General features: G+C 41.7%; 1 protein-coding gene across 2 annotated transcripts in view; it reads right to left on the reverse strand.

The window, feature by feature from the left end:
* GABRA2 (gamma-aminobutyric acid type A receptor subunit alpha2) overlaps nt 1-15,290 on the reverse strand; it is a 70,879-nt gene that overhangs the window by 36,397 nt on the left and 19,192 nt on the right. For both annotated transcript variants that reach the window (XM_053402714.1, XM_053402715.1), the window contains one exon: nt 4,079-4,146. In XM_053402714.1, the coding sequence (XP_053258689.1) occupies nt 4,079-4,146 (68 nt within the window). The remainder of the gene's footprint in view (nt 1-4,078; nt 4,147-15,290) is intronic.

Below are 15,290 nucleotides of genomic sequence, written 5' to 3' on the forward strand. Positions count from 1 at the left end.
AGGGAGAGAGCTTCCCCTGAACTTCTTCGTTCCCACCACCCATCATAACGATAGGCATTTTCTTCAGGACTCTAAACAGTTGTAGATGTGGGAATGTTCAGGGTGGGAGGAGAGGATATATTGTTTATTAATATCTTTCCTAACTTGCGCTAACAAGTTCCTTTACTTAGCAGAGTGCATTCCCCTTTACACAGCAGAAAACGAGTTGCAAACTCGTGTGAGTTCCTTGAGACAATACACAATTCAATCTGGCTTGTCCAAGTTGAAATGCGTTCTAATATTTTCCTGGTAAGACCCCTTGAATCCCTCCTAAAAGGATAAAGACACCACAGTCTTATTCATAAGCAATGATTAGGCAGAGCACAGCGCGATCCCTGAAGGCAGGCTTAAGGTTTAAAGTTACAAACGTCTAAAACAGGTTTACCCCATAAGGGAGATGGCCTGGGGGCTGCTTGGCTGGAAGTTCATAGGACGAAAAGAAGATGGAAAAGGGGAAAGAGTGGTAGCATGCCTTGGCCTTTTACCAGGTCTGGAAAGGTCAAGCCCACGCACTAGTCACATGCAAGGAAGGATGCTCCAGGCCAGGAAGAACAGGAAGTTTTGACTGGCTGGACCAAACATTCCCTTGCATGTCCACTCTAGGAAAACAAGGAATGTTGTACTTGACTGCTCTCAGTGGATTACATCCCACAATAGAAGTAATTCAAATAGGGGGAAACATGGCCTTGTTTATCATAGTTTTATCGGTAGCTTACCTGTGTTTCCGCTTCTGTTTATGTATTAGGCTCACACTTCATTAAAGTGGTGTACAGCAACAACCTCTGAGGTAGATAGCTCAACTGGTAGAGAATGAGACTCTTTAATCTCAGCATCATGGGTTCAAGTACCATATTGGGTGAAAGATTCCTGCCTTGCAGGGGGTTGGGTAAGATGACCCTAGTGACCCCTTCCCAACTCTACAATTCTTTGATTCCAGTTTGGCTGACAGATAGTGACTTGACTGAAGCCAACATGGAAGCTTTGTGAGTAGGGGTTTCAATCTTGTGTTTCCACTACTAAATGCATATGAGGTGGCTCTGAACAATGGATAGTCAGAAAACCAAGGAAAGACATTGCCAAAATAATAATCTTATGCTATAAACAAAGAGGTTTTGTTTTTGTTTTGTTTTTAAAAAACTTCCTTTAAAAAATAAAAAGAAGCAAAAATTAAAACTGCCTAGGAAACCTAATTGCATCTCCTTTCCAAAGTAATGTTTATTTTCCCAACTATACTGAGAAGCTGAACACAGTATTTCTGTGTCATTGCACACCAAAAGCAATCCTGCTCAGAAGATCTCTCATTAATTTCCCTTTTAAAGTATGGGGTATATTATTTCAGGCTTGTCCCTGCACAGAATTATCTGGAAGCTGGCTATTCAACATTGCCAACATTTTTATTTTTAAAAAGTGGAAAGTAACTTTCACGTTTTTGAGTTAATGTCGGCCCTTGGCATTAGTAAACACTTTAACCACTTTTATATAGCTGACTACTGAGACCAACAGCTAATGACTGTGGCTGTCATTTTGAGGCACAGATTTTCATTTCCATAAGTGCTCTCTGGAGAACAATCATTTCTGTAAATGCTAACTAGGATTCTGTTATCCATTGCTGTGTGTCTTATGTTCTCATTTACACCCAAGCAAAGCAAGTGCGAAATGCTGCCAAGTGAATTCTCCACCCACCTCACTAGATTTTAAAAAAAAAAAAATGTGTTTCACACTTAACATGTGCCGCAATGGCAAATCAGGCCCACAGTGACCAATATCAATAAAATAATGCGTCTGCTAAAGTAAGATGTAACGCTTTGTGTCATATGGATAAAATTTTGCTATTCACTTGACTAACTGCTATCCTTAATCATTATGCATAAACCACATATGCTCTATAGCCAGTTGTCTTCTTGACGTGCCTTATTCAGTATATGTTATTTCAGCAGGGATTTGAGAAGTGTAACAAGAGCCCTTCCACTAATGAGAAATGCCCTGGACAAATTCAAATGGCATATCGTTTAACACTTGTCAAGCGAAACGAAGAGCACTGGTGTAATGAAAAGGAGCTCAACATGATACTAATATCAATAATCTGTGTTCATGTTAGTGAAGAACCCGTTTTGACTGAAATCAAAACATGTGACAAATTCAGCGACAACTGGTGACAAGAGTTGCATTAGATGTAACATTGGCTAAGTTGAGTCGTTTGTATTTTTTGTTTAACAAAGGGAGCACTGTGATTAAGGGAGCCAATGCTCTGATCTCACTACCTTCTATCAAACAGCTGCTTCAGTAAAACTATGAATCTCAACAGCCTATTTATTCTTATTTAATGCTGAGGTTTCTAATAAGGAAATTCATAACAACATGTCATCAGCGTAGTAGTTTTTATGGGCTCTTGCGGTTGCTTACTACTGTATTATATTTGTATTGCACACTTCTCTGTAGCAATTATGCATGGATCTGTGGTGTTTCTAACTTTGGTCTACAGACTAGAATGATTAATTACTTTTCGGTAGATGGTAGAAGTATGTACTTCCTGGTTGAAAAGCAAATGTCATCATGTAATGAAGCTTCCTAGTCAACAAATTAACGAGGCCATTTCTTGTTTTTTATTCTGATCCTGGTAAGCTACTTTGCATATCAATTACCCTTCCTTGGTAAAACTGTCACACTCTTCATCCCACCAAGAGAAGCATTCCGACTTCACATTAAAGCCCTTCAAAATAAGCTGTTAGTTACAACTCCAGATATTTTATTCTTGCCCATAATGGCCTCTTCTTGCGTTGATCAAGTACACTGCCTGCTGCCCATGGTTTTCTCTAGCAGAACATTTGATTATTTCTTTGACACAGCAGGATATTAAGATCAGCTTCCATGTGATCCTTATGAGAAGAGCTCAAAGTCTCATGGACTCCAGGATGGCAACCTTCTCAAACTGCCAGATTGTAGATTACTTAAAAGGCATGTCCTAAGCTGCCTGCAGGGTCTTCGGTCTTCAGCCGTGCCTGACAGAAAATGCTGCTGTAATTGGATTCTGTGAGTCTGACACTGGGTCAGGCTTGAGTTTTGCTCTCCAAGGTTGAAAGAGTAATTACTACTGGAAACAAATGTGTAAGTGCTAGTTTGATATCTTGGACCTTTACCTTGGACTGATATCTCACCCCGATGTGGTAAAAATGGTTGCTTAGTTTTACCTGTACGGAAATGAATCGGTAACACACCATGTGTGTGTCACACATTTGTGTACCATGTGCTTCCTGAAAAGTCAAAATGTCATTACTAATCTTCTTTTGAGTGACTCTTTCAGAAATGGTATTTTTTCCCTCTTCCCCTCCCACAATCAATGAATTCACCTCTTCAAGCACATAAGCCTCATATGCCTGTAAACACCCTTTATAGCTAAGCTATGTTATCTTTGTTATTAGAATCAGACCGTTTGTGTTCTAGCCCCAATATATGCATTTAGAGAATGGTGCCTCCAAATGGTTCATTCTTGGAGGCTGAGAGATCTCACTAAATGTTCCTCAGCAGCTCACCAATATATATTGCCAGTACACAGTACACAGTACACAATATATATTGCCAGTGATTGAAGTTACAGCCAGTCTATTATTGGAATGGGAAGCTGCCATGCTCAGTGGCTGATTCTCATTTTCATAAAACTAGAAGCCTGAAGTCAACAACACTGGCTGATAAATTCCAGCGCACCCGTTCTCTCCAACATCCCCACCAGATAGTCCATCTGCAGACTCATTCACTTTATACCACAGTGGCTACAACTGAAAATGAGGTCGGCCAATCAAAGTTCCTCATCTTCATGGAGCTTTGTTTGATATGGCACGGCAACTGGCCCTGAAGTCTGGAGTGCTTCTCTGATACTCAGATTTCATAGCTGTGCCTTGGAAGTTCCTGGCCATCATCAAGATAATACAGTAATACAATTTAGCATACTGGTTCATTGTGAAATTTCTGTAAAATGGTTGGGGGTATATATTTTTAACAAAATAATTTCATGCCAAAATTTATTTTGCTTTGGGGAACTCACCATGTCTGTATCTGAAACTGGTCCAAAGCTGGTCACATATATGTTTGTGAAGACTTCAGTTGTACTGTCTGGCATAAGAAAATAAGAACAAGTGTGAGGATGTAGGTTTCTCCCTTTTTACAAGTATGCTGAGAAAGATCCTATGGTGTATTTTCTTCAATAAATGCAACAATAAACAAGCATTTTATTATTATTATTATTAATTATTATTATTATTATTATTATTATTATTATTATTAAATACAGACGTGAGTAACTTGGTGGGCACTGTAGAAACACACCCTAAAATTGGACCCAGTTAAAATTCTGGACTTCTTGTTGCAGGAAACTAACAGCCTTAAAATATCATATTTGTATAAATACATTGAAAAGCAAATCACCCCAAAGGCCAATAGATAGGTAGACTGCATTCATGTTGTTCTGTATCTCTTAACTCAGAATGTGAGATATCTAGGGATAGCCTTTTTAAAATGCTGTAGAAATCACAATATTTTATATAATAATAATAATAATAATAATAATAATAATAATAATAATAATAATAAATTTATTATTTATACCCCGCCCATCTGGCTGGGCTTCCCCAGCCACTCTGGGCGGCTTCCCAAAGAATATTAAAATACTGTGATACATCAAACATTAAAAGCTTCCCTAAACAGGGCTGCCTTCAGATGTCTTCTAAAAGTCTGGTGGTAGTTGTTCTCTTTGACATCTGGTGGGAGGGCGTTCCACAGGGAGGGCGCCACTACCGAGAAGGCCCTCTGCCTGGTTCCCTGTAACTTGGCTTCTCGCAGTGAGGGAACCGCCAGAAGGCCCTCGGTGCTGGACCTCAGTGTCCAGGTAGAATGATGGGGGTGGAGACGCTCCTTCAGGTATACTGGACCGAGGCCGTTTAGGGCTTTAAAGGTCAGCACCAACATTTTGAATTGTGCTCGGAAACGTACTGGGAGCCAATGTAGGTCTTTCAAGACCGGTGTTATATGGTCTCAGCGGCCACTCCCAGTCACCAGTCTGACTGCTGCGTTCTGGATTAGTTGTAGTTTCCGAGTCACCTTCAAAGGTAGCCCCACGTAGAGCGCATTGCAGTAGTCCAAGCGGGAGATAACCAGAGCATGCACCACTCTGGCGAGGCAGTCCGCAGGCAGATAGGGTCTCAGCCTGCGTACCAGATGGAGCTGGTACACAGCTGCCCTGGACACGGATTTAACCTGGGCCTCCCAATATAATTATTTTGGGTTCTAGCTTTTGAGATTTAGAATATGTATTTACTATAAGCATATGCCTGGAACAGTAGGAGATGGAGGCTTACTTTTAAAGTAAAATTTAGGAAAATCAACAAGAGACAAAATATGGCAGAAAGGTAAAGTGAGCATGTTTCCTCCCTTTCAGGGTACAGTAGAAAAATTCCAGACTTTTTCTCACTCTCAGATGCTCCAGTTTAGATTAACATATTTCCCATTTTAACCAACACCAAAATAATTTTCAAGTCTAGTTAGGGCACTGTAATATTATTATTATTATTATTATTATTATTATTATTATTATTATTATTATTAACTATTAGTTTAATTCAAGAAAGAAAACTTACAAGCTAATTTTCCTCATTAATGGCTATTTGAGCATCACACACTTTTTTGGATTTTGGACATAACATAAATGCATTAGGTCAAAGGCCTGTCCAGTCCGGTATCCTGTTCTCACAATGGCAAACAAGATGCCTGCGGTTGTCTGCATGCAGGACTGCGTGTAAAAGCAGTTGTGATTCCCAGATGCTGGCATTCAGAGACACATTGACTCCAACAGTGGAGATAGAAGAGATCCATCATGTACACTTTGCATCATACTACAATACAATTACTCTATCTAAACCACAGCTTTTTGCATGTTTACATACTGAGCTTCCCCCCTTCCTCTTCCTCCAGATATCCAAGTACTCCTTTCCACACTTAGCTCCTTCAAAAATGAACTGTTCTATTTCCTTCTATTGAGGGGAAAGCTCTGTTTATGCATCCATAGGCAGCTGGTGAGGCTCTGCCTAAGAAGCAGAATTCATGCCTACACAGATCCACTAATCAAGGTGTGAATGCTGGCTTTTAAAATACCTGTTTATGCTTCCTCAGATATTTGAAACAAGGGTAGAAACAAAATGGGAAGGCTTCATTTTATTAAAATGTAATGTAAGATAAATATTTATGTTAATGAGAAGGTAAGAATTTCAATAATAATAATAATAATAATAATAATAATAATAATTCATTATTTATACCCCGCCCATCTGGCTGGGCCTCCCCAGCCACTCTGGGCGGCTTCCAAAAGAATATTAAAATACTGTAATACATCAAACATTAAAAGCTTCCCTAAACAGGGCTGCCTTCAGATGTCTTCTAAAAGTCTGGTAGTTGTTGTTCTCTTTGACATCTGGTGGGAGGGCATTCCACAGGGAGGGTGCCACTACCGAGAAGGCCCTCTGCCTGGTTCCCTGTAACTTGGCCTCTCGCAGTGAGGGAACCACCAGAAGGCCCTCGGTGCTGGACCTCAGTGTTACAGAAAGAGATGTTGCTATGAGGTAGATACACAGAGAAAAGCAACTCATCATTTTACATGTAGCTTGGTGAGACTGATGATAAGACTTTGCTAACCCTGACAAGTCACATTGACCATTCTAGTTGGGATTCTTAGTTCTATTCATTTTTTGAGCTTTTACTTTTTCTTTATCCTCCCTTTTTTCTGCCTTTGTTGTTTATTTTCATTAAGCATACCCTCCAACATTTCTCCGATGAAAATAGGGATGTTCTATTCACTAATAGCAATAACAATAATACAGCAATAATAATAACAACAACTTTACTATTTATACCCCACCCATCTGACTGTGTGTTGCCCCAGCCACTCTGGGCGGCTTCCAACGTATATGAAAACATAATAAAACATTAAACATTTTAAAAAAATCATTATACAGGGCTGCCTTCAGATGGCTTGGGGGGAAGACAACTCCATCCTCACCCACATTTCTCTGATGAAAACAAGGTGGTCCTACCATACCCTCCAATACTTCTAGGTTGAAAATAGGGATATCTTAAGGAAAAGCGGGACATTCTGGGATCAATTGCCTTTTTCTAAACCTTTTTCAGTTTGGAGTCATTCTTTTGAGTCGAAGCAACCTAAACCGCACACAAGAATGAAGTTTTTTGTAGTGAAAGGAGAAAACCAGCCCCTAAACTTAGGAAGCAGCTAATCTAAATGGTAAGATAAAATGACGTTACACCTAGGCAACAACTATAGAGCAATTCCCTTCTCCTTTACCTACCCATGGAAGGGGAAACAGTTGGAAACAGGCATGCATAGATGCTTATTTAAAGCATGCCACAGTTTTCTTATCTTTGTACACAAATAACTGATTAATTCCTTTCCCAAAGATGCCAATATTTTATTATGAGTATTTGCACTTATCATATGGGAGCCACAAATATATACTGGAAATGAAGAGTATTTGTATCATCTATGATAGTTCATTAGCACAGAGAAAACGTTCTACACCAGCAGCTGTACAAAGTGCTAGGAAATGTATGAAAATGGCAATAAAGGGCAGGAGGGAAGAATGGAGCACAAGAGACTGTGAAATCTGTCTTCTCCTGTAGGCACAGTTCACTATACTGCTTAACAACTGGATAGGGATGTGGGTGGAACTGTGGTCTAAGCCACTGAGCCTCTTGGGCTTGCTGATCAGAAGGTCGGCAGTTCGAATCCCCGCAACAGAGTGAACTCCCGTTGCTCTGTCCCAGCTCCTGCCAACCTAGCAGTTTGAAAGCACGCCAGTGCAAGAAGATAAATAGGTACTGCTTTGGTGGGAAGGTAAACGGCATTTCTGTGTGCTCTGGTTTCCGTCACGTTTACATTGTGCCAGAAGCAGTTTATGACCCACATGACCCAGAAAGCTGTCTGTGGACAAACGCCGGCTCCCTCAGCCTGAAAGCGAGATGAGCACCTCAACCCCATAGTTGCCTTTGACTGGACTTAACCATTCAGGGGTCCTTTACCTTTACCTTTACCTAACGACTGGATGCAAGAGAAAGGAAGTAAAGCAAGCAGATTTAATTTTATCGCCGTCATACTAGAACAGTAATATTAAGCAAAACCATAAAAGAGAATGGAATACTTCAACATTAACTCCACTGTGAAATGAAATCTGAACATGACCCAGTAAAAAAAACTCACAGTAGAAAGTTCTCTCTCTCCATGTGTTTTATGAGCCAGTAAAAACAGATAAAATGCATCCAACCACATCTCCCAAAATAAGACACTAATTTTTCATTACAAATAAGCACTCTAGAACCATGATGAGGAGCCAAATGAGGATCAATTAGTCTTTAGGTCTGATTTGACTTGGAGCAATAAGGTTCCCTGTTCTTCAATTGTAACTGAGCCTCTACCTTCCCCACAGGTTCTAGATACCTTAGATACACAAAAGCTCCACATAAAGAAATCAACAAATTCAAAATAACACAGATATGATGTAAAAAAAAAATACTGCCTATACTTTTAAAGTCCATGGTAGTGGGGGACAAGGCTAGATCACTGAGGGGCAGTCTATCTAGCCCAGGCTTCTTCAACCTTGGACCTCCAGATGTTTTTGGCCTACAACTCCCATGATCCCTAGCTAGCAGGACCAGTGGTCAGGGATTATGGGAACTGTAGTCTCAAAACATCTGGGCTGAGGTTGAGGAAGCCTGGGCTAGATAGACTGTCCCTCAGTGATTACTGAACAGCAATGGATTTATGATTGTCTCTCTTTTTAAAGCAGAGATGGGGAAGCTGTGGCCTTTCAGATGTTGTTGACCACAATTCTCATCATCTCTGGCCATTGGTCATGCTGGCTGGTGTGACTGATGAAAGCTGGAATCCAACAGGGCTCTCATCCCTGACTTTAAAGAATTGGGGGGAATTGGATTCAAAGGACACCCATCCTATGGGTTGTATATACCTAAAGACCAATTCTTTCAAATACAAGGAACATGCTTGTTTGTTTGTTTGTGAAGCCTTACATTTATATACCCAGCATACAATTAAAATGATGATGATGATGATGATGATGATGATGATGATGATGATGATGATTTGACCTCTGGTGCATGGAGCTGTCCAGGTTACCACTGAAGCCTTCCCTTCCCTTGCAGGTCACTCAAAACAGAACATCCCCAAACATTTTCCAGGCAATAATAAAACTGTTCTCAAGAAATCTACATTAACTCCCAATATGTTCCTTTGTACACTTCTCTCTCTTTGTTCATGTGCTTTTTCCTATGTGGCTAACACTGTTCAGAGGGAGGGAGGGAGGGAAATTATGCTGGTCCATAGAAAAATGCCAAAAATCTACAATAGGACAATACCTTTATTAGGACCTTACAAAAAGTCCCAACACAGTCAACTAACTTTTGAGTTTTTCAAAACTGTTCATTTTCCTACATGTTAGTCTAACAAGAAGGATGAATAAAAAGATGGCATGATGTTAAAGCCACAACTCTGCAAACTAAAACAGTCTTAAAATGGATTCCAGCAGTTGTTGTGCAGACCTAATTAGATTAGCCTCTGCTGGGTGATAAACAGATTTACAGGTTGCACGAAGGGCTACTAGAACAAACAAACACAAAAGGCTGATTCTGCCATTTTAAAGATCTGCCTATAGCACTAATCGGAACACAGAGATCCCTTGAGAGGCAGAGAACAAAGGTAAGTAAAGATTAACATAGTATTCATTATGTTAGCAAAGCTAGAGATTAATTTCAGGTGTTCACTAGGTAAAAAGTCAATAGAAACTAAATTGGGTTGCCTAGGAAACAGCATCTCCTTCTTTCTTGCTACCTGATACGGATCGCAAAGCCAGTATAGAAACATCACAACATTGCCATACAGCTAGTCAGATCTGGTGATCGACAGATTTATTTATTCTATTTATTTGGGCTATTTATATATCATTTTCAAGCAAAATTATCTTTTAAGTAGGGAACAATTAAAAATAAAAACAAATGGGGGAAAATACAATACAAGAACATAATAAAACCATAGCCTAGCATTAAAACTTATCATTCAAACTCTGACCATAAATGAAGATATTATGTGCCTGCTTAAAAAGGGCGCACTCCCACACATGCCACACAGTATTGAGAAGATGGGGTTTCAAAGCTTAGAGGCCACCACCAAAAAGGCTGTGGCCACCAACTTATGGCAATTGTCCAGTTAACCTACAATGCTAAGTCAAACTGTGAATGTGTGAGCATGAGAGTACTCACAATAATAATTATGGCACTTTGCTTCTTCCCCAGTTGTTCTGTTACTATGCTACCCAGAGGTAAGCCAAGGTGTGGTTTAGCATTACAGTGGTACCTCGGGTTAAGTACTTAATTCGTTCCGGAGGTCCGTTCTTAACCTGAAACTGTTCTTAACCTGAAGCACCACTTTAGCTAATGGGGCCTCCTTCTGCTGCTGCGCTGCTGGAGCTCGATTTCTGTTCTTATCCTGAAGCAAAGTTCTTAACCTGAAGCACTATTTCTGGGTTAGTGGAGTGTGTAACCTGAAGCGTATGTAACCTGAAGCGTATGTAACCCGAGGTACCACTGTACTTCTGAACTTGGGGTCATAGTTTGTCTCACTCCACACAAACCACGAAGATCATTCTTGGCTAAGCACTCATAGTAACCAAATAACCAATCAGATTTAGTTACATAATGAAGCCAATTCAGAGTAAGAGAACCAATCACAAAACTGGAACGCAGGCAAAAAGGGGGGGGGAGGAAGTAGAGGGAAGGAATTCCAGGTGCTTGAAATGATATTTATACCAGGCCCAAAGCGTTTCAAAGCAAATCTGTCCTTGAGGAATATTTTTAGCAGCAATTCTTACCAAATGCACATGGGCTCCGGAATGAATCTTATTTCAAACATCTATTCTTCCTTGGTTTTGGTTTTGGTTACCAATTCAGAGTAAGGGCAGGAACCATTGCCCATGTTATGAATTGGCATTATATTAGAGGCAGCATTGTGTTGCTGCATTGTGAAGACTTCCGCCTCTGTTCATAGCCTTTTTTCTTTCCTCATGAAAAATCATCAAAAAGTGACAAACGTTTCACACGGAGTGAAAATGTTTGTCAATTTCCTTTCAGCCACTTCAGAGTTCAACCCAGAAGCAAAAATGGAACCCACCCCCCTTTTTTACAATGTCCCTGGAGCTCTTGAAGAAGAACAAATGCACAATTTGCAGCTTGTAGTACAAAGGGAGGAACTGGTGCTAAATTCACAGCTTGGTTTTAATTAGGGTTGAATAGGTGGAGTGAAGGGAAGAACACAGAGGGAAGGGGGAGAGTTGCCAATTTTCTTTTTCATACCGCAGCTTCAAAATAATGCTTGGTGATCAAACTTTCCCCCTTTGCCTCTTGGCTCCCAGGCAAAGCCAAGCATAGCATGAAGAAGCAAGGCCAAGAGATAATTGTTAGGATATACCGTATTTTTTGCACCATAACACTCACTTTTTTCCTCCTAGAAAGTAAGGGGAAATGTCTGTGCGTGTTATGGAGGGAATGCCTATGGGTGGCGGGGGGGGGGGATCTGCTGCAGTCGTGAGCAGAGGATCCATGGTTCCCCTTCCTTCCCTCCTCCGTGCCTCGCTTTGAAACAGCAAAGCGGGAGAAGAGCCGCTGAGTGGAGAGGAGAGAGGGACAGAGAGCCTGCTTCTTTAAAGGAGCAAAGCGGGAGAGGAGAGGAGCCTTCTCCCCTTATACCCCTCTTCTTCATTATTAGCAGCATCCTTCTCCACACACCCCACCTGTGCTCCTTGTCCCTTGAGTGCTTTTCCTTCCCTCCCCATTTAAAACATGGTTACAAAGCACGGATCCACACGGATCCTCAGGATTTTTGCACTGGGTCACCCCAAATTCACCATCAGATCACATAGCATGTCCATGGCTACATCTTGCACCAAAAAAATCACGCACCCACTGTTGCCTGGAGCCACAGTGGTGCAAAAATGTGGTTACAAAGCATGGATCCACATGGATCCTCAGGATTTTTGCATTGGGCTACTCCAAACTCACTGTCAGATCACATGTCTGTGGCTACAGCATGAACCACAAAAATCATACATCCACTTTTTCGTTTAGAATATTTTTTCCCCCTTGTTTTCCTCCTCTAAAAACTACGTGCGTGTTATGGTCGGGTGCGTGTTATAGAGCGAAAAATACGGTAGTTCCGTTCCACCTTAAAAGGGAACAGGTATGACTGTTGTGTGTCACATGCCTGTTTACATTCCAGCAGTCTGCTGGGAACTTCTGTTTGTATATTGCTTTTGCTTTTAGCTGGACACGAAGGGAAGCAGACATATTTTTTCCTTTGTTCCTGAACTATGCTGAATAAATGCTGTAAATATGCTTACACATGACTCTGTCCGCCACTCCCGTTGTGAGAAGATTTATTCACTCTGCTGATAGAGCGTGCACAGCTTCTAAATGTTTCTGAGGCTCGTGTCGCTGATTGATGCTGTTCCAAGGGAGACCGGTGATTGCCCAGCTGCCGGCCGGTGGCTGGAGCCAGCTGGGGGCCTGCCTGATGCCCCCATCTTCCCGGCAGTATCCCAACAATAATGACTGACCCAAGGGCACCCTGTGGGCTTCATGTGGGGAACTGAACCCAGGTCTCCCAGGTCCTGGTCCAACACTCTAACCACTAAGACACACTTCCCATGGCAAGCAGCGCAGCTGGAAACATGAAGTGCTGGTGGGAGCAGTGCCGGATTTACGTATAAGCTAAACAAGCTATTGCTTAGGGCTCCACTCTCTTGGGTGCCCCCCAAAAAATTTAAAGGAAAAAAACCTGGATGTACATACATTTCCAAAATATAAGATAAAAAACAAATAAAATAAAACCTACATACAGCAACAGTGTTTTGTGTTGTGTAGGATCCGACTTGTTATGTGCAAATGGCTTTAGATACCTGTGAGGTCCATAAATTACCATATATTCAACACAAAAAACAGTGACAATTTGTTGTTGACAAAGGACAGCTGGACATATAAAGGGCCCCATTGCCTTCAGTAGCTTAGGGCCTCATCAAACCTAAATCCCACCCCGGGTGGGAGCAAGGAGGGTCTGCAGGGAAAGGCAACAGCAGCATATGTCAGAGGGGGTCAGGGTGGGCATGTGCCCTACTTTATAGAAGACACTCCTCTCTTTAAAGTACTGTCCGGTTTAAAGGTAAAGAACCATCAGAAAGGAGATCAGGGGCTTTGAAATTGCCCATCCAAAGTTAGTGCTTAAACAGCAGGCATACAAGTCTTCTCCCACTATGATGAGTTCGTATTTATTAACCACTTTGAGTTTTTTCACAATCAAGTGGTATATAAATTTTATGAAATAAATTTGTTGTTTTTTATTCAATTTATATACTATCCTTCATCTGAAGTTCACAATACCTGTAGTCATTGTTTCTTTAAAAAAAAAAGCACATGTAATTTTTTATGCCAATCTGCAGCTGCTTTGGGGGTGAAGAAGAAGAGGAGTTTGGATTTGATATCCCGCTATATCACTACCCAAAGGAGTCTCAAAGCGGCTAACATCCTCCTTTCCCTTCCTCCCCCACAACAAACACTCTGTGAGGTGAGTGGGGCTGAGAGACTTCAAAGAAGTGTGACTGGCCGAAGGTCACCCAGCAGCTGCATGTGGAGGAGCGGGGAAGTGAACCCAGTTCCCCAGATTACGAGTCCACCACTCTTAACCACTACGCCACACTGGGTGATGTGGCTCAAATGGCTACCCCAAAGAGAGTTCTTGAAGGAACATAGGAAGCTGCCTCAATAGCTCAGTCAGTAGAACATGCAACTCTTAATTTGAAGGTCATGGGTTCAATGCCCCCAATGGGTAAAATATTCCTACCTTGCAGGGGGTTGAACTAGATGACCCTCGTGGTCCCTTCCCAATTTTACAATTTTATGATTCTAAACGAAGTCAGACCAACTGCCCATCTAGTTGTGTATGTCTTTCCCGCATGGTGCTGGCTCTGCAGGGTTTCAGGCAAGTTTCTCTTTCAGCCCTAACCACAGATGCCAGGAATTGGACCTGAGACCTTCTGCATACAAAGCATGTGGTCTACCTCTGGGCAATGCCTCTTCCCGATGTACTACCCCATTCTGTTTGTTCAGCACACAAGTCAAAGGAGTTTGGCAGCCTTCGTACTGATCTGCAGGTTCATCGGTCAGTGGTGTTGAAGGAGAAAGAGAGCAGCTCAATCGTATTAACACTCATGGTATTAACACTTATTTCCACCTTCTGCCTGCACAGCAGCCTCCAACAGGACAGCGAAGTGATGGTGAGCTAAGAGTGAGCCATCAGGCTTCATGGATTAGAAGCTTAGTATCCTACCAACCTAGCAGTTCCTGCCAACCTAGCAGTTCCTGCCAACCTAGCAGTTCGAAAGCACGTCAAAGTGCAAGTAGATAAATAGGTACCACTCCGGCGGGAAGGTAAATGGCATTTCCGTGCACTGCTCTGGTTCGCCAGAAGCGGCTTAGTCATGCTGGCCACATGACCCGGAAGCTGTACGCCGGCTCCCTCGGCCAGTAATGCGAGATGAGTGCCGCAACCCCAGAGTCAGCCACAACTGGACCTAATGGTCAGAGGTCCCTTTACCTTTATCCATGATTCTGCGACTCACCACCTGCCGTGTAGCACTGTGTGTGCTGTTCATGATTTTAAAAACATAAATTTAAAATGGAACATCTGGAACACTATTTGAGAAGTGATGTAGTCGTAGCAGACTCAAGGAAGACATCATTGCTGGGAGACTATTTTAAAAATAATAAATAATTCAATATCTGCCTCCTGAAACAGCCTGCATCAACCAGCTACCTCAGTGTTACAGGCTGCAAGTTCATGCATTCTTTACATGATGACCTGGCTATCAAATGATGACATGCATGTATCTGTAGAATGGCATTCCTGTCAAGATATGGCAGGTGCCCATTATCCTCACTTTCTGTAAACAGCTGAAGACCTCTTCTTTGTTGTTCCATCAGCCTTTCCTAGCTGGGTAAATGGGACTTTGCCACAAGTGTGAACTTGTTAGGGACTTAATCTTGCTTTGAAGGTATTTGTTGCTTTTGTGTGTTGAACTGTTTTTAATTACCATATTTTTCGCTCTATAACATGCACCAGACCACAAGACGCACCTAGT

This window comes from Podarcis raffonei, chromosome 9 (assembly GCF_027172205.1).
Source record: "Podarcis raffonei isolate rPodRaf1 chromosome 9, rPodRaf1.pri, whole genome shotgun sequence".
In the NCBI taxonomy this organism is placed as follows: Eukaryota; Metazoa; Chordata; class Lepidosauria; order Squamata; family Lacertidae; genus Podarcis; species Podarcis raffonei.